Raw genomic sequence first — 26,311 nt, forward strand, 5'->3', positions numbered from 1 at the left:
TCGTACTAGCCAGGACTTAGTCATTTTTGTGGTTTGGGCAGTGTTCATTATTTTATCTAGATTCTGACATGATTACAACGTGGTCTTGTCCCTCTCTTGGTTCATCATGGTGACAGAGTGGCCTTGTCTAATTTTGATGTTGCTGGTGCTCAGTAGAAAACCAGATTCTGCCTCTGAGTGCCAGGATGGCTTCCAGAAAACCAAGGCATTCTCATGGTGCCAGGTTAGTTTCCAACTGTCAGGGGCTGCTTTTCTTTATTCCAGTTCCCTTCTTGGAGGGTTTGAGGGCTGCTTTTGGGTGGACATAAGTTTATAGATGTGACCTTCTCATTTCAAGAGTCTTAATTTTAGCTGCATTGGTTCTGTGCCCTAGTGAAATATTTTGGGCTTTGAGACACTGAATAATAATAAAACATTATCTATTTCTCTTAACACATTTTTTTCCAAATAGAGAACAATGTTTTAATGATTAAGACTAAATGTTAAATTGCTGTTAAGATTTTTAAAATCAGATACTATGCTCCTTCTTTGAGATTGGAAATTTACATTAGCATATTTCAGTGTTCTTAGTAATACTGATATAAGTAAACCCAATTTATTTGATATAGACACTTATTTCCATAGAATGCATTAACATTTTGATGAGTACTAGTATTTCACTATTAAACTAGTATATCCTAGAAATAAATACTGGTTTAATTTATTTAGTGATTGTCCCATAATTGTGCTTTCTGTTTTTTAAAATTAGAAATATGTAAAGGGCAAATAACTATTCTGATTTAAATTGTTCCGACTTAAATGTCCTTAATAACCATCATGGAAAACAAATGGTTTTATGTTTTACAGATCTACTGTTTTAATATTAAGAGAAAATATAAATGGTGACTGGATTCTATTTTTTGGAAAACACTTAACTAGTAGATGAACATAGTATTACATATTTGATTTAGTTTAGTCATAATGATTATAAAACTAGTTAAATTGTGAAGCATTATTTTAATTATTAACATTGGTTCAATTATTTCAGCTATCTTAAACTCAGTTCGGTTTTCCCATATATTAAATTGGTTGTTCAGCAATTAGTCTTTATAACAATGGAGGAAATATTGTGGCTTTAGTTATATGATAATCTACATTCATAAAATTTTCTCTAGATTCTGAAGACTACCTTGAGGTCAACATTCCAACAGACCTACGAGTAAAACATTCTAGGGAAATAGGTGAGAGAAAGGAAATTGAAGAACTGCCAGAAGCTTCAAGAAACACCATACCACTAGCAGTGGTGCTTCCCGCTGAAATTCCATGTGAGGTCAGTAAAGATACCTTGTTATTTAAGTGACCCCACTGTGTTATTGTTGTTGTTGTTGTTGTTGTTGTTGTTGTTGTTGTTGTTTGTAGAGACAGGATCTCATTATGTTGCCCAGGCTGGTCTTTAACTCCTGGCCTCGAGCGATCCTCCTGCCTCAGCCTCCCAAAATGTTGAGATTACAAGTCATGAGCCACCGCATCCAGCCCACCTGTTATTTTTTAATAGATATTGTATTTCACAAGAATGCAAACTCCAACATAGCTGTCATTTTTGTCTACTTTGTTCATGGCTATCCTCTGAACTTAGGCAATTAGTAGTAGGCATTTGATGCACACTGGATGATAATTGAATAGGCATTTGTTACATAATTGTTGAAAAATTAAATAGTGAAGGTTATATGGAAGCTTAATTTTATCAACTGTTACTTCACATTTTGCAAATAGATGTACAATTGCCATAGCTATCAAGCTAATTAAAATAAATTTAGATTCACATTAAATAGGTTAAAGATCTATTTTCCTAAAGGGAAACATACCCTTGGATAGAATTTTAAAACACCAATTTTTCAATGATGAAACATGTATTAAAGGCTGATATTAAGTAGAAATACCATAAAAGTTAGATGAGATGGTCCTTCAGGAAGTAAGAGTATAATGTGGGGGGATGATTTCTGGGCAAATGACTGTGGGAATGTATGTTCCCAGCATGTCTTCCTCCTAAATCTTGCTTGGAATGAACCACTAAAATAAGCCTTTCCAAATCTCTGACTACATAAACTTAGGACAAGGAAAAGATGCTGGGCCTCAGTTTGTGGCATCCTTGAGTATAAAGAGGCAGATATACAGGAGAGTCTTATGGGAGTTGCCTGAAGGAGTCTTTCTGATAGAAGCCAGTGACAGGGGCTCACTGACCTTTGGGTGGGTCTCCTGATCCTACTGGTATCAGTGGTTCTGATGGAAGTGGAATATCCTGTGTAGAGGGGTAAAGTTTAGTTTCCTCACCCTCACTCTCTAGACCCTTACCCCATGCCTGAGCAGAAGAATTGCTGTTTTAAGCTATTTGTTCTCAGTTCCAGAGGAACAAAAAAATGCTTTGACACTACCTTAGAGACCCCAGGAGACTGAACTATACAGGTGTGAGGAAACTGACACAGATGATTAGGCAAAGTAAAATTACAAGGACTCAGAACTTAAAGGAAGGAGATCAGGCTAAACAGTCAGAACTCGTGGCTCCTACTGAGTCAGAAACAATGGAAAAGACAGAAAAGACGTGTAATAAAAAAAATGGCAACTACTCTCAAGTAGATAAAAATCAAAGCAGAAAAAAGAAAACCCTCTGAAACTAAAAGTAGCTCAACAGGAGTTATACAACGAGTCTAAGTAGCTGCTTTTAAAAATATCTGCAACAGTAAAATTCGAGCACTACAAGACCCTTCTCTTACTAAATTTTCAAAGAAATCAGTCGCAAAATCAAACCTCACTGCTATTCAAGCAAAGATGTATTATGTAGATAGCTAGTTAGATAAGGGTTTTTTTCAGTAGGAGAATCATGGACTGTTTTTTATTGACATTGATATAATTCTTTCAGACTCTTGGATTTTAATTATTTCAATATAAAATTTCTTTTAGGTTCCCCACTTTTTAAAGAATCCTAAACATTTAAAAGGCTATACAAAGTTATTTTATTACCAGCCCCACATTCTCATCAAAGTAAGCTAATCATTGGACCAAAAATAGTTATCCCAGACAAGATTTTGTTGTTTTCAGAACCTAGATTTTAGTATAGTCTGAATCTATAAGACTATTGCCAACCACCATAGAAAAGATCACTTTTACCCACTGAGTGAAAATCATGTTTCAGACTTGCCACGACAACTTTCAGCCTATGGCAACTGTCTGACAGCACAACTTTTGAACTCCAATTCATTTCTGAGAAGTATTCCAAGTAATCTGTGAATAGAGACCACTTAAGACTACTGCCTTAAGGAAATGATAGTTGCGGTTTCCCTATCATCCTAAAAAATCTAGAAATTTTACAATACTAACTCAGTCAGTCACCAGGTCTTCTTTAAGATGTACCTGATTTACACCCAGTATCTTCAAACTCTGTTAATTTCTCTTTTTAGTTTTGTGTTTCCAGCATGCTAACACTGGGTTGACTGTGAGTTCTTTATAGTTGCATAATTTTCATTCTCCCTCATGAAAAGGGAGTTAAATTATTCCTGCTGCTGGTTCTTGCTGTAGAATTGCTGAGGTCTATGGACCTTCCTCCTAGAGAAATTCTCTTCTCTGTGCCCTCATCTGCTCTGGAGCATTAACTTTAGTCTATCGTTAATTAAGGTAGTGGGTGCTGTTGCTATTGCCTGTGACCCTTGGAGCTTGAGTATATTGATTCCTCTGCCTTGTCACTCTTCCTAGCACTGCTCTTTTTCACAAATTTGGATTTCCTAGACCTTGAAGATTTTGTACCACTTCTCAAACAGCAGAAAAATATTTTACTTTATTTCTTTAACTTTTTTCTCCCCATGCACTAATGAAGATATCCCTCCATTGTCCTATTTATATAAGTTAATTATCTGTATCTTTGAGAAATACCTAGGTGAGTTTTAGCAGTTCCAATCTGCTTCTTAATTTGACCTCTTCTTTTACTTTCTGTATGACTGGCACACTCTTCTTGTTTTAGTATATTTTTTTGAACTTTTCTTTGTTTATGGGCCAAGACATTTGTTTGTCTGGCATATGCCTCTTGATTTTTTTGTGTGGGTTAATTGACCATGAGAGATGTGAGTTCTAGGTCTCCCAAATGCATCCACTGTTCAAATGAATCTCACCCAATTTTATCTCCCTGATGAAAAATATACATGTGAGGTACTCTCCCATTGAAATTACAGCAAAACCAGAACTAGACCTGGTCTGTTTTTTAGTAACTTCTCTTCCCTCTGCAGTCTTTTACTCCGGCAAACACCCCCAAAGCAGTGACTCTCCAATGCAGGTGATTTTGACCCTCTCTACCAAGGAGATATTTGGCAAAGCTTGCAGACATTTTTGATGGTCATAACTGGGGGATTGCTACTAGCATTTAGTGGATAGAACTCTGAAAGCTGCTCAACTTCCCATAATGCACACAACAGCTGCCACAACAATTACACATTTGGTCAAAAAATATCAACAGTGTCAAGGTTAAATCTTATTTTTGTGATCCCTAGCCACAGATTCAGAAATGACTTCTATATTTTCTCAGCAGTAGCTCCATCCTAAAGAACAATTAAGAGTGAGCTTATTTTCTTTATCTCTTTTTTTCTTTAAACCCAGATCTTTAAATGTATCATTTTCCCTTCCTTTTGGTAGAATCTGCCCGCTGTAATCTCAACTTTCCTTCTCCCCAAATCTCTTACTTCCTTTAGTATAATCAACCGTAATTCTTTTATTTTTATTTTATTTTCCCACTGCTGCTATTCTGATGTTAAGATAGAGACATTTAAAAAACCAGTTGAGTCACTTATTGATTTCTTGAGAAAATTTAATTCTGAAAGTCATCGTGCAACCGCAAAAGATCTTTAAAGTGGCTTTATCAGCATTTGGATCTATATTAATTTTATTGAATGTTTTTAAAATCAGAATCCTACCACACACCATATTCCCTAATAAAGGTCTTTATTTTATATGACCTGTTCATTGACACACTCTTAAGGCTAAAACCCTAATATGAGTCTTCAAGCCCATAGGACAGACCATGGATTATGTAATAAACAAATATAGAGATAAATTGAGATGCCATGAAAGAATGTGAGTCTTAAGGGCTAGAAGAATCTCAGAGATAACCTTTTTACCAGTTCATCTGTTGACTCTGAATACAATTTAAAACAGTGTACAAAAGTTAATAGCACTACCCACTTACTTCTGATACCAAATCACAAACTAGTCCTTGGTAACCAACCTTAACTTAAAGCCCAATCCTGTGATTTAATTGAAAAATACAGTAAAAGCAGCAAAAGATGATTGTATGCATTAATGCCTGAAATGTCTGTATTGTGAAGTGATGCCTTCTCAGAGGTGAAGTTTTACAGTGACCAAAAGATGTCTCTTTCTTTTAAGTAAGTGGTTATCAAAAACTAAACTACATACAGGGACTACTAGGGGAGTTTTCACACACAAAAAATAATGCCTGTGTCCTACCTCAGAGATTCGGATATAAATGCAACATTGCCGATGAAATTTTACCTCTTTTGTTAGGTCTCAAGGCTTATGACCAATGTAGCCAAGCTTTAAAGTTTGGAAGTGATAATTGTCATAACCCCTTGTTTCCCTGAATGCTCTGACCCAAATAAGAGATTCACAGAGGAGTCAGAAAGATTGGGAGCAAAACAATAGCTTCATAAGTGGTAAAACCAGTTTATGACCATTTGGGGTTCCTAATATTTTCTCCACTGAATTAAATTTACTCATATAATTAAGAGCCAGTGCTTACTCCCAGGGGTAGAGGAAGCTTTGAGTACTGAGAGAAGTATGGAACAGAGATGAGCATACTCAATTTCAAAATGTCATCTTTTTACAGACTTACTCCATCTTAATTTAAAAATTTATATACAGAATGTTTTTATGTGAATCATTTTTGAAAGGTGCTACAATAATATAAGAAAACAAAAACACCCTTAGGATGTTTAAAATCTAGCTAGAAAGGCAAGACACAGACATGAAAAACTAATCAGTAGTAGAGAGCATGACTCTTAGTAATAGTCAAATGATGGTTATGGATATGCTGTGCTCTAGTGTTCCTTTGAAAGTTCTAAAACTTTTGAGCTGAAGTTGCAGGAGGATTTTGTGAAGCTGGTGAGATCTGAGTTGGACATTGTTGGAGAGGATAAATATGAGGATATAGAAGGAGAAAAGGAATTAAATATCATGCCAACATTATGTTCAAGCAGGCCCAGCTGCCTAGTTTACAGTGCAAAATGAAAGTACAAAGTACCATGTTCAAATTATTATAATGTCAAAGTAATTACAGCAGAATATTAAACCAGAAACAGGGCCTTCTAAGTGTGGGGTCCTGTGTGACTGTAAGGTCATGGGCCCGTGAAGCTGGCCATGGGTACAAATGAAGATATGAGTGCCTCATTTGGGGTGGTCAGTGTGCTTGTCTTTTGTTTAGAGCTTTTCTGTGGAAATGGTTGAAAGGTGGAGTCCTGCCTTTTTTTTTTTTTTTTTTTTGAGACAGAGTCTTGCTCTGTCGCCCAGGCTGGAGTGCCGTAGTGTGATCTCGTCTCACTGCAACGTCTGCCTCTCGGACTCAAGCATTTTCTTGCCTCAGCCTCCTGAGTAGCTGGGATTACAGGCATGCATCACCATGCCCAGGTAATTTTCATATGTTTAGTAGAAACGGGGTTTCACCATGTTGGCCAAGCTGGTCTTGAACTCCTGACCTCAGGTGATCCACCTGCCTCAGCCTCCCAAAGTACTGGGATTACAGGCGTGAGCCACTGCGCCTGACCCTGAAGGGGGAATCTGATGTGTCAGAAGCAGTCATGAGTAGGGAGTCGGTTGGGTGGATAAAACACTGGGAGAGTGCATGTGCACTGGCCAAATGTGGAAAGGTATAAGTCAAAGTTAAACAAGGAATGATGCACACACAGGAAATATCTCTGAACTTTAAAGCAGAGGATCTTGAGTAACTGAGCCCAAGTGAAATGGAAAGACATTATTTGGCTCTTAAAGATTTCAGGTAAAGGGGCAGATATGAGAAACGAAAGGAACAAAAGAACTGCCAGAAGCGAGGCCCTGTGAGGAGGAGGTTGCAGATGTGAGGAAGGGAAGGGTTTACCCTCCTGCTTTTCTGGCATGTTGCATGTGTGGGGCAAGAGCAACAGGTGGAATAGTGGGAGTTCCTTTGAAATAGGATCCTTTCCCGATGAGCACTGTAAATTCTGAGGAGAAATTTAGTTCAAAATACCCTATGGACAAATATTTGGGAGTATTAGACTCTGGTGGAAAATGCCTGAAGTAGATTTTTGTGTGAGCTGAAATGATTCTGTAACATCAACATAGTTAGAAGCTCTTTGGGATAAAGCATAAAGATGTAAGTTTTATTGGTCAGTAATTTATACTTAGGGGCATTTAAGAGAATCTTGAAATTAGTAACTTTTTGATAAACGTGATTTTATAAAACCATATAAGTATGATCCCTGTTTTTTTTTTAGCATGGAATTGAAAGTTAGTATGACTTGAAGAAAGCTTTTGAAAGTTGATATCTAAGATAATCATAAAAAGAATGTTTTATTTTAGCTTTTTCATGGGGTTTGACAGCATGATATAAGGAGTAGTGTGGATTTGGAAATTAAATATTTCTGATTAGACTTCAGAATGCAATTCTATATATTAGTTGTCCTTTTCTTAAAAGAGAAAAAGAAATAGCCTTATCTATTTATTTTGGGGTGTGTGTGTGTGTGTGTGTGTGTGTGTTTGTGTTTGTCTTTCTATATGTATGCCTTTGTGTTTATCTGTTTCAGTTAGGATTAGAGGAAATATATGTATATAAAAAGTGCTGAGTATAATTTCTAGTATAAAATAGATAATAAATGTTTATGCCTTTCTTTACTCTGTATTAACCCCAATCTTTCATTCCTAGTATTGTTTCTCAATATTTTTTCACAAATAGTTATTCAATAACCTTTTTCACCTTATAGATGTGGCTCTTCCATCTTAATTAAATCTAGAAACTTTAGATTTATAACCTTTAGTCAACTCAAAAACCATCGCAGACACTTAATCATAAATAAAGAGTAGCCACTGAACTTCTACTACACAAAACATAAAACTATTGGACTTCTTAAAAGAAAAGTCATTATATTTAAATTGTAAGAGATCTTAAACTTTTTCAATTCTATCATTTATAGATAAAGAAACCAAGTTATACAAAGGAGTAAAAAAGGGATTTGGAAAAATGATTTGGTTAACAACTGAATTATAGTCTTCTGCTGGTCTGTGAAATGATGCGTATACCCTGGTACAGAGAGCCATATTTAGGAAGAGGCAAGAGGAAAAGGAAGAGGCCATATTCACACTGTTTCTTTAAGTTGCAAAGCATGGCATTAGAGGGAAAAAAAGAACATCTAATAACAATAAATTTGATAATATTTAAAATGTAGTGAGAATCACATTTATGTATTTTATTTCTGGATACAGTTGAAAATACAAACACCATAGAAGACTTATTCAATGATAGTGTATTACCTTAATTATAAAGAAATGTAGTGGGTTCTTTGGCTAATGTAAACTTTTTCAAATGCTTAAATGGGTTACATTTTAATCTTACAGAATCCTGGTGAAATATTCATAATTTTGAGAGATGAAGTAATTGGTGATAGTGTGGAGGTTGAATTTACATCAAATAATAAGCGCATTAGAACACGGCCAGCCCTTTGGAGTAAGAAAGTCTGGTGCATGAAAGCTTTAGGTAAGAATGTTTATGATTTAATAAGTATAAAACATCATCCTTAGTTCCTTCCAATAAATTTATGATAAATGGTTTCACTTCCCTTCAAAAACTAATATTGTTCTGCAGGTGTTTCCTGTGTTTAGTTTTCACATACCCAAGGTTGTTATTATTAATCTGGATTTGCAAAAGTAAGAACATGCAAATTATGAGAAATTAGCTTGTATACTGTGTAATGAAATGACATCCAGTAACATCATACATTTTTAAACATGTCAGCAGATTATGGCAATTACTAAACATATAACTAAAATTGTGTGCTTTGTTGTGATATTTGGATTAGCAATTTATTTTGAGTTTTATTAATAAACTCTATTTTCTTCCCTTTCTGTCTTTTTCCCCCCAAGTGTCTGGTATATTTTTGTGGCTCTGAAAAGCATGTTTTCTCCATTATTTTATCAGTATGGTGCAATTTGTACACATAATCTTCTCATCTTTTCCTTATCTCACTTACAAAGCTAATCATTTGATTATTCAGCTTTGCTTATAGCATGATAAATTGTATCAGATTTAAAATTCCAGATGGAATAACCATACTTGCAACAATAATTGTGCTAAAATCAAACTCTAATATTAATCTAATACTAATTTCCAGATATCTTAATATAAATGTAAGACTACTTGGTTTTTACATTTATGATGTCTTTTCATGATCAGAGAATAAAATCATCTTACAAAACCTCATAAATGTGAACTTTGTAAAATATTTAGAAATAAAAAGATGCTCAATCTTGTCATGAATTTGGAAATGTGGCAAAAATATTTTAAATTAAAGATCATGTTAAACACATTTTGAACATTTATTCCTTTTAAAATATAGTGATTATGCAGTCTATTTACAAGGTATTTACAGACTTCTGTTTGTGTGGAAAGCGTGTGTATGGATTTCCTTGCACAGCTTAGACTGAAGTTGGATTATAAGAAGGAAAAACTCCATACTAAACATTTATAAACATTTCAGACACTGCTTTCTGTCATGGATAAGCATATGTAGAAGTGAAATGAGAAAAACTCCATCTCTTTCCTTTTCTTTCTTTCTTGTCTCAATGCCCTCTACTTCATTATGTCACATTCTTAAGTGGTTTAATGAATAAAATTTTCTAACTAATTAGTTTCAGAATTTAAATTTAGTTAGAATAAAGTCACTGTAGAAACATCAATATTGCAGATTCAGAAGCACTTAAATAATATTTCCCCAAAGCAGATCAAGATGTCAAATGTAATTATTCACATTACTTAAAAATTTTTGCTCAGTATACCTGCTGGCTAGGACAGAATAAAGAATAAAACATGTCAAAGTTCAAATTAATTATAAGAAAAGCAGAAAATGAATATGTCATGCTTTCCAAGATATACCAAGACATAATATTATCTCCATGGTTAAACAACAAATCTGTAATAAATAGATAAATAAACCACTATTTACCAACTATCATAATTAAACTTATTTAAGTATTTGTTTCAACTGTTGTATTCTGTAAATTGATGAGAAATTTTCTCCCAAAATGTTGACTGCTTTGTATCAATATTCAAGATGGTTACTTGAACCTGTTTGGGAGTATGGATGGAAAATGCCTCAGCAGAAATAGGCCCAGAGCCTTATTTTCTCTGCTTCATGTCACTGTGTTTTGAAATGTTTTGAACCCTACTAAGAACAACTAGTAAGAACTACATTTTACATCATGACCCAGTACATGTGCACAGATATATAAGGAAAACAAACGTTTTACAAGTAATATTTAGACTAATCATTTTAGCCCCACAGTAAAGAGCCCATTTTTACAAGAAAAAGCTGAACAACTACAAATCGACCACGTTTCTTGAACCCATTAGAAAATTAAAGTTGGAAGGTGTTAGTTGCAGGTGTGATACCTTTTCTCACCATCATAAGGTTAACAGCTGTCATTCCTATAATAAAAGACAGATTAACAAGAGAAAAGCGTAACAAATTTATTTAATCAAAGATTTATAGGAGCCTTCAGAAATGGAGACCTAAGGACCCAGGGAAACTGTCTATTTTTATGCTTAGGTTCAATGAAGAATAAACAGCCGTGTAGAACAGTGATTGAACAAAAGAGTATGAACTAGTGGCAACAAGCTTGAGGGGAGGAGGACCCAGTAAGGCCTGGCTGTTCCGACTTTTGTTGGCTTCTCTATGTGACATTCTTTCCTCCCATGTATGGAGCAGGCTTTCTCTGAAATGAGGATCTTTAAGGGAGAAGAGAGAAGGGAGACCTTTTTTGGTTTTGTGGTTTTCTTTGGGAAAGAGGAGTTCCAGTTTCTATGATCTGCCTTGGGGAAGAGGAATTCTTGCTTCTATGACTAGATCAAGGGCAGGAAGAAGGGTGGGAGACATGAGGATGGAATGTCAGAAAGACCTTGCTTCTGAGGCTCTTTTGTCTTCTTTAGTTCAAAGTATGCGGCACACCAAGACGTCATACTTTGGGGTATTGTCTTCTGAGCTCTGACAAGGGCAATCCACTATTTCAAAAGCTGGAGAAAACAATGAATTAAGAGAGTGTCATTTGAAATCTACTTACCTAGAGCAGAAGCCACTGGAGCCACAAAGTAGTAGGAGCACATAAGTGTTAATTTTGATGGAAGTCTGAAAGCTGAGAATGGATTAGTTTGAGAGTGAGAAACTCCTGGAGGCAGTAGTTTTAGGAGGTTCCCACACTTTTGTAGGATTTACCTCCATGAATCCCACCAGGTTTGTACAATGCAGATCTGAGAAAAATCCCATGGAACCCTGGTGGGGTCAGAGGAAGAATAATCATGGTGAAATACTTCCAGCATGTTCTCCATAGCACAGGCCTACTCTCCAGAAGAAAACACTTTACCAGAGCCTCATTCCAGCTGGGAAAGGATATCATTTCACTGTGGCTCCCTCTGGCCTTCCTGTCTCACTTAAGGGGGATTAGGGGAAGCTATGCCACAGCAAAAACACTTGTAAAGTCATAGCGAAGAGTCACTAAAAGACTAAGACTTAATCATAAGAATATAGAATGCTTTCCTTCCCTACAACCTTGTGGTTACCACAGCAGGATTCCAGCATAATGACAGTGGATTACTGTTTAAAAAACGCAACCAACCAGCCGAAAAAACCCAGCAAGATCCAGACTCTCTCTAGGTAAAGTACTTAGAAAAGTACATAATCAAAAGAGAGACAGAAACAAAAATGGTAGAGGAATTTAAAGCCGCTAGCACCGATAGCTACAACAAACATTAAATACAGTCCAACTCCTAGAGAGATTCCCATAAATTCTTTCACTACAAGACTATTTACCTTATATCTAGTCATAAACCAAAACCAAACATTGCAAGGCATTCCTAAAGCAAGATAAACACAATTTAAAGAGACAAAGCATGCATTAGACTAGTATTAGATACGACACAGGTGATGAAATTTTCAGAGAGGGATTTTAAAAGTGATTAAGATATAAAGGGATCTTACGGAAAATGTAGACAACATGAAAGAACATATTGATTATGTAAACAGAGCTAAATTTTGAGAATCAACAGGAAATGCTAGAAATCAGAACCACTGTATCAGAAATTAAAAAGTAATAGGTTCATTAGTAGACTTGACAAAGGTCAGAAAAGAATCATTGAACTTGAAGATAGGTCAATGAAAACTTCCCAAACATAAACGGTAAAGAAAAAGAAGGTTTTTTTTTGTTTGTTTGTTTTTTAAAGAAAGGACAAAACATCTAAGAAATGTGAGACAATTTCTAACATACATGTAATTGGAATACAAGAAGAATGAGAAAATGAAGAACAATAAATGTTTACGTATTAATGGCAGCGATCAAAACACAGATATAGAAAGCTCAAATAACACAAAGAAAGATAAATATAAAATATTGACACCTATTCATATTACATTTGATCTGTAGAAAACTGAAAACAAAAGAGAAAATCTTGTCAGAAGCCAGAGAAAACAAATAACTTACCTGTAGAGAAACGAGTATAAGAATTATGTTGAATTTCTCTTCAGAAACCACGCAAGCAAGAAAATAGTGAAGTAAAATATTTTAAGTATTGCGAAAAAAAGGAACCCACCAATCTAAAATTCTATATTCAGTGAAATTATCCTGAATATAGAATGAAGGAGAAATAAGGACTTTTTCAGACAGAAAAATGAAGGAGTTCATTACCAGCAGACCTGCCCTGCAAGAAATTTTAAAAGAAGTTATTTGGGAAAGAAAGGAAATAATATAGGTGAGAAACTTAGATCTGCATGAAGAAAGAGCATCAGAGAATAAATGAATGAAGGTAAAAACAAAATCCTTCATTTTCCTTATTTTTAATTGATCTAAAAGATAAATGTGTGTCTGAAGTAAACACTATCAATGTGTTGAGTGATTACAGCATATGGATAAGTGAAAGTAATGACAGCAATATAAGGGACAGGAGGGACTTAGGTTTATTAAAAATGTATATTTCAGACTCTAGGACAGTTACTAAAAATTTTTTTAAAGCTATAAATGGTAGGCTAAGAAGAGAGAAAATGGAATCCTACAAAATTATCAAATAATTTTGAGAGAGAGCAGAAAAGGTTGGGTAGAGAGGGGTAACAAAGAAAAATGTAGGGAAAAAAAAATTACAAGTATGGTAGATATAACCCAACCATGTTACTGAAGCCAAGTAATCACTACTTAAGTTTAGTGAATAGTCTAAGAATGTCAGTTAAAAGACAAAGATTGCCAGAATGGATAACAAGCAAGACCCAATAATATGTTGTCTGTAAGAAACTCAGTTTAAATATTAAGACATGGGTAAATGAAAAGTGAAAAGTGAAAGGGTTGGAGCAAGGTAGGTTGGAGGTTGGTGCAAAAGTAATTGCAGTTTTACAAATGGCATTGAAAGTAATGTAATGAAATTGGAATGCAAGAAGAATGAGAAAATGAAGCAGAGATCAAAACACAGATACACCAACCTAATACCATGATAACACTAATCAAAGTAGAGCTGGAAAGTTGTTCTAATTTCAGACAAAGAAGATTTTAGAAAAAGAAAAATTATCATGAATAAACAGAAGCATTATATAATGATAAAGATATATTCTCCAAGAAAATAGAAAACTCTTAAACATGTATGCACTTAACAACAGAGTGTCAAAATATGTAAAGCAAAAGCTGCTAGAATTGAAAAGAGCAATAGACAAGTCCACTATTATGTAAGATTTGAACACTGTCTTTCCGTAATTAATAGACTCAGCAGACAGAATATCAATAAGTATATAAATGAACTGAACACTATTATTAATCAACTTGGTTTAATTAACATTTATAGAATACTCCATCAAACAACAGTAGAATGCACGTTTTTCTGAAACTCATTTGGAACATTCACCAAGATAAGCCATCTGCTGCATCTTTAAAAAATAAACTCTATTCAATATAAAAGAATAGAAATCATGCAAAGTGTGTTATCGGACCACAATAGAATTGAAATAGAAATCAGCAACACAAAGATAGTTGGAAAATCCCCCTAATTCAGAGATTAAGTAACACACTTCTAAGGTGAAATTAAAATAATTTGAAATAAATTAAAATGCAACTTAACAAAGTTTGTGGAATGTAGATAAAAAGTGTGGACAGGGAAATTTTTATCATTAAAAACTTGTAATAGAAAAGAAGAAACATATGCAATTAATAACCTATGCTTCCACTTAAGAAACTATAGAAAGATGAGCAATTTAAGTGTAAAGCAAGCAGAATAACATAAATCATAAAAATTAGAGCAGAAAACAATGAAATGGAAAATAAGAGAGAAATTCAACAAAATCCAAAGCTGGTTCTTTGAAAGGATCAACCAAATTGATACACTTTTAGCCTGGCTAACCAAAAAAGAAAGAGAGAAGATACAAATTACCAATATCAAGAATAAGATAGGAGTAATTACTACTGACCCAGGAACATTAAAAGGATAATAGTGAGTATGGATACAAATTTGATAACTTAGACAAATGGACAAATTCCTTGAAAGACATAAACCACCAAAAGTCACACAAGGAGAAATGGATAATCTGAAGAGGTCTATGTCTCTAAAAAATTGAATCATTAATTATTGGTCTTCCATAAAGAACAGCAGCAGTGCCAGATATTTTCAGTCAGTAACAATGTAGAGATAAACAAAAATTATTTTAAAGTACAATTATGCTGATAGGTGGTGAAATCTTAAGATGCTCTTTTACTAAGTAGCATCTTTCCCTTTTGATACATGGAAACATCTTAACCTGACATTTTTATTTGAGAAAATATCTTCTAATTTTGCCATCTCCCCTTTCCTTTCAGCTCAATAACTTGCCACACCTATAATTAAGTTATTTTCTAGAAACCACACCCTCCTAATGGTAACCATAGGTTTGTCACTGACAGGGACTGTTTTGTACTAAAGCAATTTGAGTTACTAAAATCTCAGCTTATGTCAAAACTTATAATAAATATATGTGAAACCATTAAACTGTAAATACTAACTAATTTTTACATAGAACGTAGAGAGCATTCCTCTGGTACTTATAGTACTGTGAGAAAAAAATTTAATGCAGCAGGAAGATAACCAATTAAAAGTTGAAAGGAATGCATAATGTATCCACAAAGATTTAGAATCTCTTTATTAAGAAACTGTGCTCTGGATAATGTAAATTATAACTTTACATTTCATTAGAAGAGCATGAAAAATACTTCAGGATATGCCAAATATTATGCTCAACCTTCTTAAGAAAATAACAATTGATAATATATTTTTATAATATCGTAATTCAGGAAAACAATTTTAACATATTTTAAATTGATATTAATTTTTAGGCATGACCCATGTTTTGAAGCCACCTATATTTATTTAATGATAATATTCGAATCCAAATAGAGCCATGTTTATTTCATTTTCATGGAAACAGTGTGGCTTCATTTAATGTTTACCATATGGGAAAAGTCTAAAATGGGATAATAAAGGAAAACAGCTTCTCAGACAATAGACATACGCAGACAAAAGAGCTCTGAAATTAATAGATTTGTGAAATATCCACTTTTATAGAATTAGTGAAATATTTTAACTATTAAGAAATACCTTTGGATTATATTTCTCATAAATTACTTCAATTTGTACCTCATCAAGGACAGACCACTTAAGTATAGAGATAGGGAAGGTTGACAAAGACATTTGAATGTAACAGAATTTGAGATTTGAAATGATGGGAGCAAGGAGTTCCATTTTTCCCTTCCATTCTGTGCCTGTTTTCCTCTTCATGGCTGACTCAGTAATATCCTTGCTTGGTTTGGAGATCTTGACCTGTGTTTGTGTGTACTTACAGGGTTAGGTGTTGCTTGAATACTTTCATCCAGATGGTAAACAACATTTAATTTTACTCTCTTCTATTTGAGTCCTTACATTAATTGGTTTTTATTTTTATTGAGAAGCTATAAAATACAGTCATCATAGTGAACCAAAATTAAAGTAAAATAATGTTCAAGCAGTAGAGGGTACTGCTCATGTAAAGGTCAGTTCAATAATGTATTACTGAGGAGGCCTCCCAACCATATGAATCTATAAGGCATTCTCTGTGACATGTAGTGGGGACCAGTAATTAGGTATTGATTTAATAACTGCCATTTAACAAATATGAGAATGTATACATCAAACACAACACTTTAAAAGGCATCTCCTTGGAGGATTACTCTAAAATCGACATCATTATCAGTAGATGCACTGGTAAAATTTTGAGTTAACTAAGGACTCAATGTATAAGAATAAATCAGTTCAGTTTCATGTTAGATTAAAAAAATATAGAATATTATCTACTGTGTATCAAAAAACTACCAAGCAAATCTCACCATATACCTCTCATGATTCATTACCTGATTTTCTTTCAAAAGGTTAACTCTACATGGTAAAACTCCAAACCTCTTTTGTGATAAACAAAATTAATATCTTCTTTCAAAATAATTTTTATAACTTATCATAACATTTACATTGAAATTTATCTTTATTAAATCTACTGAAATTGATTTCATTTGACTCCAATAACTCTAGAACCACCTTTACCATATGCATACTGCTTTAGCTGATGAGATGTGGTTTAAAACTTTCATTTTTGTTTGTTGTAGTTTCCCTTACATTCTCTATTGGATGAATGCTTCTTTGGGGAGAGAGAGCTCCTATTTTTCTACATACATCATTATAATACAGGCAAGGCATCTAGTCAAGAAATATGAGAGGAATAAATTTCAGCTCCTCGACCTAGTTAAGCTTAAGATTGCTTTCGTTGCATTTAAATTTTCTTCAGCAATATTATAAGAAGTCCTTTAACAGCTTCATGAGATAAAGTGAAATTAATACTTAAACCTTAAAAACTTTTAAATATTCAAAGCTCTTATATTTAATGACTTATTCCTAACCCTAGATATTTGAGTGACAGTTTTCTGGGAGAACATGGGAAGTATCTCAATGACAGATTAAAAGCTCTTAAAATTTGTTTCATAATGAATTTAAAGAATTACATTTTGTTTTCTTTTCTTACACTAAAACATAATAACTTTTTAATTGATTGTTTTTTGGTATTCTTTCATAGTCCTAAATTCTTATATAACTTTAATGCTGCTCATATATTACAGCACAGTTCACAATGTAGTGTATCATTCATTTTGAACAATTTGTTCTCAAAAAGGCTTTAGATGAATGTATGATGTAAATACTACTTTAGTATCTGGGCATTAAACCTTGCCTTTCCCAGGGTTTTTCATTGTAGTCAACTGAACACAAGTTGTATAATTTAAATCATTTCAAATTACAATGTACTCTTCAAATTACAATTTTGAGAAACTTGCCTGTAATTAGTTAAATTGTTTTCATAAGATAAATAATAAATACCTAACTTTTGATAAATGGCTATACTTTTCCAAATTCTAAAGAATTATGTCAAGATTATAGAATGTTACAAAGAAAACTTATATTAGTAAGTAAGTTGGGACAAATAATTTAGTGCTTTACTGTTATTGTTATTTTAGCATACATTTTGTATTTTAAGTTTTTTTAAAGCAATTAAGTCTAAAATTGTACATTTCATTTTGTGGTTTCCAACTACCAAGAATTTTAAAAATGATTTTAAGTGCTAGAGATTAGTAAAAGTGTTATAAATTTTTAAAGACTTCTTTTATATTCTCTAAAAGATGTAATAGTATGAATATGCATTAAATACTCTGCCCCTAACTCTTGTTTATTATTTTCATAAGAGTTTCCTGCTGGTTCAGTCCATGTCAATGTCTACTGTGATGGAATCATTAAAGCCACAACCAAGATTAAGTACTACCCAACAGCAAAGGCAAAGGAATGCCTATTCAGAATGGCAGATTCAGGAGAGAGATTGTGCCAGGTAAATTGATCTTTCCATGAAGTTAATCATAATGTAAGCTGAAGAGCTAATGAAGGATAAGAGGATTCATGCTTTGGTATAAGTTTGAATGTTGATTGAATAAGAGTAAATTACTACGGGTCAATAGGAAGGAAAGAAGCAACCTCTGTTGTGCCAAAAAGTGGACAAATTACTTTGCCTAGGTCAAAAAAATCCAGATAATGTCAATGGAAAATAGCTTATTCATTACAAGGTAGACATTTTGATGGGCTCATTTTAAAGCTGTTACAAGCAGGTAGAGAGAGCAATTAGAAAGAACTCCTAAGAAATGAATTCCTTCTTTATTCAGACCTGCATAACACAAAGTAAAACGAAAGTCAAATCACCTGTCTCATGCTTTGAGATTAAGGAGTTAGACAAACCAAAATATCACCAAAAAGGAAACGTGGTGTCAATCTAGAAATTGTTACTTTCATGTGGACACTTCTAAGCTCAGTGTATGTTTTCCTTAGTTTCATTTATTATTATTATCTGATTGTGAAAATTATTTTTTGTTTGTGATATTTATTAGGAATATGTGCTTATTCCATCAAATTTTCAGAGTGAAATAAAGGCCATTTCTAATGACTTGATAATTAGAATTATATCTTTGCTTAATTGCCTCAGTTTTTCATGTGAGTCAGAGGTAGAAGGGGGTAGAGAAAGGAAGTCTAAGTATCCTCAAATTTACCATAAAATTTACCATAAAAACCTATCTTCAAATTTACAGTAAAAACTTATAAGGTTTTTAACAAAACTATCAATGATAATGTAGCTGACAAGTTGTCATGAAACTTTATGTGTTTAAACTAGAATAGAATTGGAGGATTTGTTATTATTTCGTGTGACACATTTTTCTATTAGAGTTTTATTTTTATATTATATGAACGACATACTTTAGAACAATGGAAAAGGTAAACATGTCTTAGAAAAGGACAGGGAGTGAAATAACATTTGTCAAACTGGAGAGTCTGAGGACATTTGACAAAATATCTATATTGTAATTCCAAAGCAAGTACAAAAGTAATAGCTTGAAAAACAGACTGTTTCATTTTCTTGTGACAAGTCCACCTTATCCTCTACTTAAAAATTATATTCATAACAAAAAAGATTAATAAAGGCAATATATTGCACTGTGACTATTCAGTCAGTGTAGAAGTAAAGTAGTCCCCAAACATATTTTCTGTTGGTCTTTCTGTTGTGGGTGGGGATCTTTGAATATAGTAAAAAATAAATGTAATTTATGACGCCTGGACAATTTTTCAGGATGCTATGAATATGCAACTCATGATTTCTTTTACAGCTTGAAGTGGAAAAAAAAGTGAGTTTGCTAGTTTTTAGATAAGTTGGAAAATGCTGTTTCTTTTTTACCCTCTGTATTGGAATGAGGGGAAAGAAAGAGTCACGGCTTTTCTCAATGATTTTTCTCTACCACCAAGCTCTGGTGGCCTATAGAAGGGAGGATGCTGGGCAGGCACAGGATGATTCAGATTTTACCATCAGGAGAGAGCCATTTTAAGTCAGAGGTCTGAGTAATGACAGACAGAATTACTCTAACCTGGTGGTAGCAAACCATGGCATGGCAAGGAGAGACATTAAGAGACTGTTTAATTTATGTAATTTAAGGGAGGTTTAGAGGTTTTGCAACTGTCATGAGGGCACCTAGAAGTATTGTGGGATTAGATAAAACAAAATCTGAGACTGGCATCTCAGACCAGATCAGACTGTAACAGGCTGGATAGAAGGAAAGGCTGCACTTCAGTGAGTCTCCCAAGCATCTTGGACTAAGTATGACATGGGATTTGTCTAAATCTTCTGGTATCTGGACCACACAGGGTATCTGTGAACTCACTGAGGAGGTGAAAAGCACTTTCTACCCTTGAAGAAGCAACTGCAGAGGCATGGCCGCAGTGTATTTTAGATTTGTTTGACCTCGAAGGAGGTGTCCCAGCCCACACTGTGCTTCTCCTTCAGGGCATTTGGTTTTCCTTTCTATATTTGCCTTTGCTCCCACATAGATTGTGTTTTTAACGAATTTTGTGGTCGGGCATGGTAACTCACGCCTGTAATCTCAGTACTTTGGGAGTTTGAGGCAGGTAGATCACTTGAGGCCAGAAGTTCAAGACCAGCATGACTGACAATGGCAAAACTCCATCCCTACTAAAAATACAGAAATTAGACAAGCATGGTGATGCATGCCTGTAATCCCATCTACTCAGGTGACTGAGGCAAAATAATCGCTTGAACCCAGGAGGCAGAGCTGAGATGACACCACAGCATTCCAGCCTGGGTGACAGGGTGACACAATAAGTCTCTCTCTCAAAAAATAAAAACAAAAAAAAAAGGAAACTAAAAAGAAAAAGAAAAAAAAAAAAAACAGCATTCTGTGGAAGCTGTACATTTCTTTTCCAGATTAGAACATTTCAGTAATTGTTTCTTTCATGGGCTACTCTGCCATTTTATTAAGAAATGTGAATATTTTGCCCATGGTTCACTTTGAACACCTGCATTGGAAACACAATGTACATTGTAATTTTATTTAGCATAGTTACTCTTTATAAGTCGGAATATATGCCAGAAGATTTGAATTTTAAAATAACCTACCTACTTAGCTGAAATGGTATATTGTAAGAACTTTCCTGAGTTTTCTAGTAAGTTTTAATGGCAGATGTGATTTCAGTAATCCTAAAACTTAGCAATAAGATCTTTCTCATGAACATTTAAAAGCTATTGGGCATGTAACAACATGAACATTGTGTGAATTTGAGGAAAGAATTACTAATGAGAATACTGCAGGGTTTATGTTTTAGCAATTGTTGAGTTTGTAATAAGAGACTTTGTATTATCATTTAAAGAAACCATGCATATAGCAAAATGAGCATTCTGTGAATTTGAGAAAATAATAATGAGAAATCTGGCTTTCTAATTTAATTTTTAATGACGTCTATTAGGTTTTAGAACACCTAACCTGAATAGTTTGATTATTTATCTGCTTCTTTAATCATTTCATCTTTGTTGGATAAATACTAAATCCCAGAACATAACCTCATAAAGGTGAAATTTCCAGAGCATCACTTAAAATAGTAAATATAAGAGAGATTCAAATGAAAGAAATCCAAAGCCCAGTTTGGGATGATAATTAGAATTGAAGTGCTAATGTTAGAAATACTAGTAACTCCTATTGAACTAAGGTAATTAAAACCTTGGAGACTTTCATCCTATTTACAAAAATGTCTTGGGGAAATAATAAAGTTAACTTTGTAACTAGGTAACAACATAAAAGCAAAATAACATCGAAAGCCTAAAAGAACACAGTAATTATTAGTTTAAGTAGTAGGATTCTTTATAGTAAAAGATTTTTTTTTTATTATACTTTAAGTTTTAGGGTACATGTGCACAACGTGCGGGATTGTTACATATGTATACATGTGCCATGTTGGTGTGCTGCACCCCTTAACTCGTCATTTATATTAAGCCTATCTCCTAATGCTATCCCTCCTCCCACCCCCTCCCCACAATAGGACCTGATGTGTGATGTTCCCCTTTCTGTGTCCAAGTGATCTCATTATTCAATTCCCACATATGAGTGAGAACATGCGGTGTTTGGTTTTCTGTTCTTGCGATAGTTTGCTGAGAATGATGGTTTCCAGCTGCATCCATGTCCCTACAAAAGACACGAACTCATCCTTTTTTATGGCTGCATCATATTCCATGGTGTATATGTGCCACATTTTCTTAATGCAGTCTGTCACTGATGGACATTTGGGTTGATTCAAAGTCTTTGCTATTGTGAATAGTGCCGCAATAAATATGTGTGTGCACGCGTCTTTATAGTAGTATGACTTACAATCCTTTGGGTATATCCCCACTAATGGGATGGCTGGGTAAAATGGTATTTCTAGTTCTAGATCCTTGAACTAGAAATTTTTCACATTGGATCCATTTTCCACAATGGTTAAACTAGTTTACAGTCCCACCAACAGTGTAAAAGTGTTCCTGTTTCTCCACATCCTCTCCAGCACCTGTTGTTTCCTGATTTTTTTAATGATTGCCATTCTAACTGGTGTGAGATGGTAACTCATTGTGGTTTTGATTTGCATTCATCTGATGGCCAGTGATGATGAGCATTTTTTGATGTGTCTGTTGGTTGTATGAATGTCTTCGTTTCAGAAGTGTCTGTTCATATCCTTTGCCCACTTTTTCATGGGGTTGTTCGTTTTTTTCTTGTAAATTTGTTTGAGGTATTTCTAGGTTCTGGATATTAGCCCTTTGTCAGGTGAGTAGACTGCAAAAATTTTCTCCCATTCTGTAGGTTGCCTGTTCACTCTGATGGTAATTTCTTTGGCTGTGCAGAAGCTCTTTAGTTTAATAGATACCATTTGTCAATTTTGGCTTTTGTTGCCATTGCTTTTGCTGTTTTAGACATGAAGTCCTTGCCCATGCCTATGTCCTAAATGGTATTACCTAGGTTATCTTCTAGGGATTTTATGGTTTTAGATCTAACATTTAAGTCTCTAATCCACCTTGAATTAATTTTTGTAAAAGGAGTAAGGAAAGGATCCAGTTTCAGTTTTCTACTTATGGCTAGCCAATTTTTCCAGCACCATTTATTAAGTAGGGAATCCTTTCACCATTTATTGTTTTTGTCAGGTTTGTCAAAGATCAGATGGCTGTAGATGTGTGGTATTATTTCTGAGGGCTCTGTTCTGTGCCATTGGTCTATATCTCTGTTGTGGTACCAGTACCATGCTGTTTCGGTTCCTGTAGCTTTGTAGTATAGTTTGACGTCAGGTAGTGTGATGCCTCCAGCTTTGTTCTTTTGGCTTAGGATTGTCTTGGCAAAGCGGGCTCTTTTTTGGTTCCATATGAACCTTAAAGTAGTTTTTTCCAATTCTGTGAAGAATGTCATTGGTAGCTTAATGGGGATGGCATTGAATCTATAAATTACCTTGGGCAATATGGTCATTTTTACAATATTGATTCTTCTTATCCATGAGCATGGTATGTTTTTCCATTTGTTTGTGTCCTCTTTTATTTCACTGAGCAGTGGTTTGTAGTTCTCCTTGAAGAAGTTCTTTACATCCCTTGTAAGTTGGATTCCTAGGTATTTTATTATATTTGAAGCAACTGAGAATGGTAGTTCATTCATGATTTGTCTCTCTGTTTGTCTGTTACTGGTGTATAAGAATGCTTGTGATTTTTGCACATTAATTTTGTATCCTGAGACTTTGCTGAAGTTGCTTATCAGCTTAAGGAGATTTTGGGCTGAGATGATGGAGTTTCCTAACTATACAATCATGTCATCTGCAAACAGGGACAATTTGACTTCTTCTTTTCCTAACTGAATACCCTTGATTTCTTTCTCTTGCCTGATTGCCCTAGCCAGAAATTCCAACATTATGTTGAATAGGAGTGGTGAGAGAGGGCATCCCTGTCTTGTGCCAGTTTTCAAAGGGAATGCTTCTAGTTGTTGCCCATTCAGTATGATATTGGCTGTGTGTTTGTCATAAATAGCTCTTATTATTTTGAAATACTTTCCATCAATACCGAATTTATTGAGCGTTTTTAGCGTGAAGGGCTGTTGAATTTTGTCAAAGGACTTTTCTGCGTCTATTGAGATAATCACATGGTTTTTGTCTTTGGTTCTGTTTATATGCTGGATTACGTTTATTGATTTGCATATGTTAAACCAGCCTTGCATCCCAGGCATGAAGCCCACTTGATCATGGTGGATAAGCTTTTTGATGTGCTGCTAGATTCAGTTTGCCAGTATTTTATTGAGGATTTTTGCATCGATGTTCGTCAGAGACATTGGTCTAAAATCCCTTTTTTTGTTGTGTCTCTGCCAGGCTTTGGTATCAGGATGATGCTGGCCTCATAAATGAGTTAGGGAGGATTCCCTCTTTTTCTACTGATTGGAATAGTTTCAGAAGGAATGGTACCAGCTCCTCCTTGTACCTCTGGTAGAATTCGACTGTGAATCCGTCTTGTCCTAGATTTTTTCTGGTTGGCAGGCCATTAATTATTGCCTCAATTTCAGAGCCTACTACTGGTCTATTCAGGGATTCAACTTCTTCCTGGTTTAGTCTTGGGAGAGTGTATGTGTCCTGGAATTTATTCATTTCTTCTAGGTTTTCTAGTTTATTTGCAAACAGGTGTTTATAGTATTCTCTGATGGTAGTTTCTATTTCTGTGGGGTCGGTGGTGATATCCCCTTTATCATTTTTTATTGCGTCTATTTGATTCTTCTCTCTTTTCTTCTTTATTAGTCATGCTAGCGGTCTATCAATTTTGTTGATCGTTTCAAAAAACCAGCTCCTGGATTCATTGATTTTTTTGGAGAGTTTTTTTGTGTCTCTGTCTCCTTCAGTTCTGCTCTGATCTTAGTTATTTCTTGCCTTCTGCTAGTTTTTGAATGTGTTTGCTCTTGCTTCTCTAGTTCTTTTAATTGTGATGTTAGGGTGTCAATTTTAGATCTTTCCTGCTTTCTCTTGTGGGCATTTAGTGCCATAAATTTCCCTCTACACACTGCTTTAAATGTGTCCCAGAGATTCTGGTATGTTGTACCTTTGTTCTCATTGGTTTCAAAGAACATCTTTCTTTCTGCCTTCATTTCATTATGTACCCAGTAGTCATTCAGGAGCAGGTTGTTTAGTTTCCATGTAGTTGAGTGGTTTTGATTGAATTTCTTAGTCCTGAGTTCTAGTTTAATTGCACTGTGGTCTGAGAGTGCAATCTGTTATAATTTCTGTTCTTGTACATTTGCTGAGGAGTGCTTTACTTCCAACTATGTGGTCAGTTTTGGAATAAGTGTGATGTGGTGCTGAGAAGAATGTATATCCTGTTGATTTGGGGTGCAGAGTTCTGTAGATGTCTATTAGGTCCTCTTGGTGTAGAGCTGAGTTCAATTCCTGGATATCCTTGCTAACTTTTTGTCTCGTTGATCTGTCTAATGTTGACAGTGGGGTGTCAAAGTCTCCCATTATTATTGTGTGGGGGGAGTCTAAGTCTCTTTGTAAGTCTCTAAGGACTTGCTTTATGAATCTGAGTGCTCCTGTATTGGGTGCATATATATTTAGGATAGTTAGCTCTTCCTGTTGAATTGATCCCTTTACCATTATGTAATGGCCTTCTTTGTCTCTTTTGATCTTTGATGGTTTAAAGTCTGTTTTATCAGAGACTAGGATTGCAATGCTTGCTTTTTCTTTTTTTTTTTCCATTTCCTTGGTAGATCTTCCTCCATCCCTTTATTTTGAGCCTACAAATGTGTCTGCATGTGAGATGGGTCTCCTGAATACAGCAAACTGATGGGTCTTGACTCTTTATCCAATTTGTCAGTCTGTGTCTTTTAATTGGACCATTTAGTCCATTTACATTTAAGGTTAATATTGTTATGTGTGATCTTGATCCTGTCATTGTGATATTAGCTGGTTCTTTTGCTCGTTAGTTGATGCAGTTTATTCCTAGCGTCGATGGACTTTACATGTTGGCATGTTTTTGCAATGGCTGGTACCGGTTGTTCCTTTCAATGTTTAGTGCTTCCTTCAGCATCCCTTGTAGGGCAGGCCTGGTGGTAACAAAATCTCTAAGCATTTGCTTATCTGTAAATGATTTTATTTCTCCTTCACTTATGAAACTTAGTTTGGCTGGATATGAAATTCTGGGTTGAAAATTCTTTTCTTCAAGAATGTTGAATATTGGCCGCCACTCTCTTCTGGCTTGAAGAGTTTCTGCCGAGAGATCTGCTGTTAGTCTGATGGGCTTCCCTTTGTGGGTAACCCGACCTTTTTCTCTGGCTGCCCTTAAGACTTTTTCCTTCATTTCAGCTTTGGTGAATCTGACAATTATGTGTCTTGGAGTTGCTCTTCTTGAGGAGTATCTTTGTGGTGTTCTCTGTATATCCTGAATTTGAATGTTGGCCTGCCCTACTAGGTTGGGGAAGTTCTCCTGGATGATATCCTGCAGAGTGTTTTCCATCTTGGTTCCATTTTCGCCATCACTTTCAGGCACACCAATCGGATGTAGATTTGATCTTTTCACATAATCCCATATTTCTTGGAGGCTTGTTCATTTCTTTTTACTCTTTTTTCTCTACTCTTCTCACTTCATTTCATTCATTT

The 26,311-nt window shown here is 34.7% G+C and overlaps 1 protein-coding gene across 3 annotated transcripts in view; it reads left to right on the forward strand.

Annotated features, from left to right (window-relative positions):
- The window catches only part of LOC117064207 (B-cell scaffold protein with ankyrin repeats-like), an 88,496-nt gene extending 70,299 nt beyond the window's left edge, over positions 1 to 18,197 (forward strand). For all 3 annotated transcript variants that reach the window (XM_033178465.1, XM_033178472.1, XM_033178482.1), the window contains 3 exons: positions 1,155 to 1,309; positions 8,620 to 8,758; positions 18,034 to 18,197. In XM_033178465.1, coding sequence (XP_033034356.1) covers positions 1,155 to 1,309; positions 8,620 to 8,758; positions 18,034 to 18,182 — 443 coding nt within the window. In that variant the 3' untranslated portion in view covers positions 18,183 to 18,197. The remainder of the gene's footprint in view (positions 1 to 1,154; positions 1,310 to 8,619; positions 8,759 to 18,033) is intronic.
- The last annotated feature ends 8,114 nt before the right edge of the window (positions 18,198 to 26,311 follow it).

Source organism: Trachypithecus francoisi, unplaced genomic scaffold (assembly GCF_009764315.1).
Source record: "Trachypithecus francoisi isolate TF-2019V2 unplaced genomic scaffold, Tfra_2.0 Contig01566, whole genome shotgun sequence".
Classification (NCBI taxonomy): Eukaryota; Metazoa; Chordata; class Mammalia; order Primates; family Cercopithecidae; genus Trachypithecus; species Trachypithecus francoisi.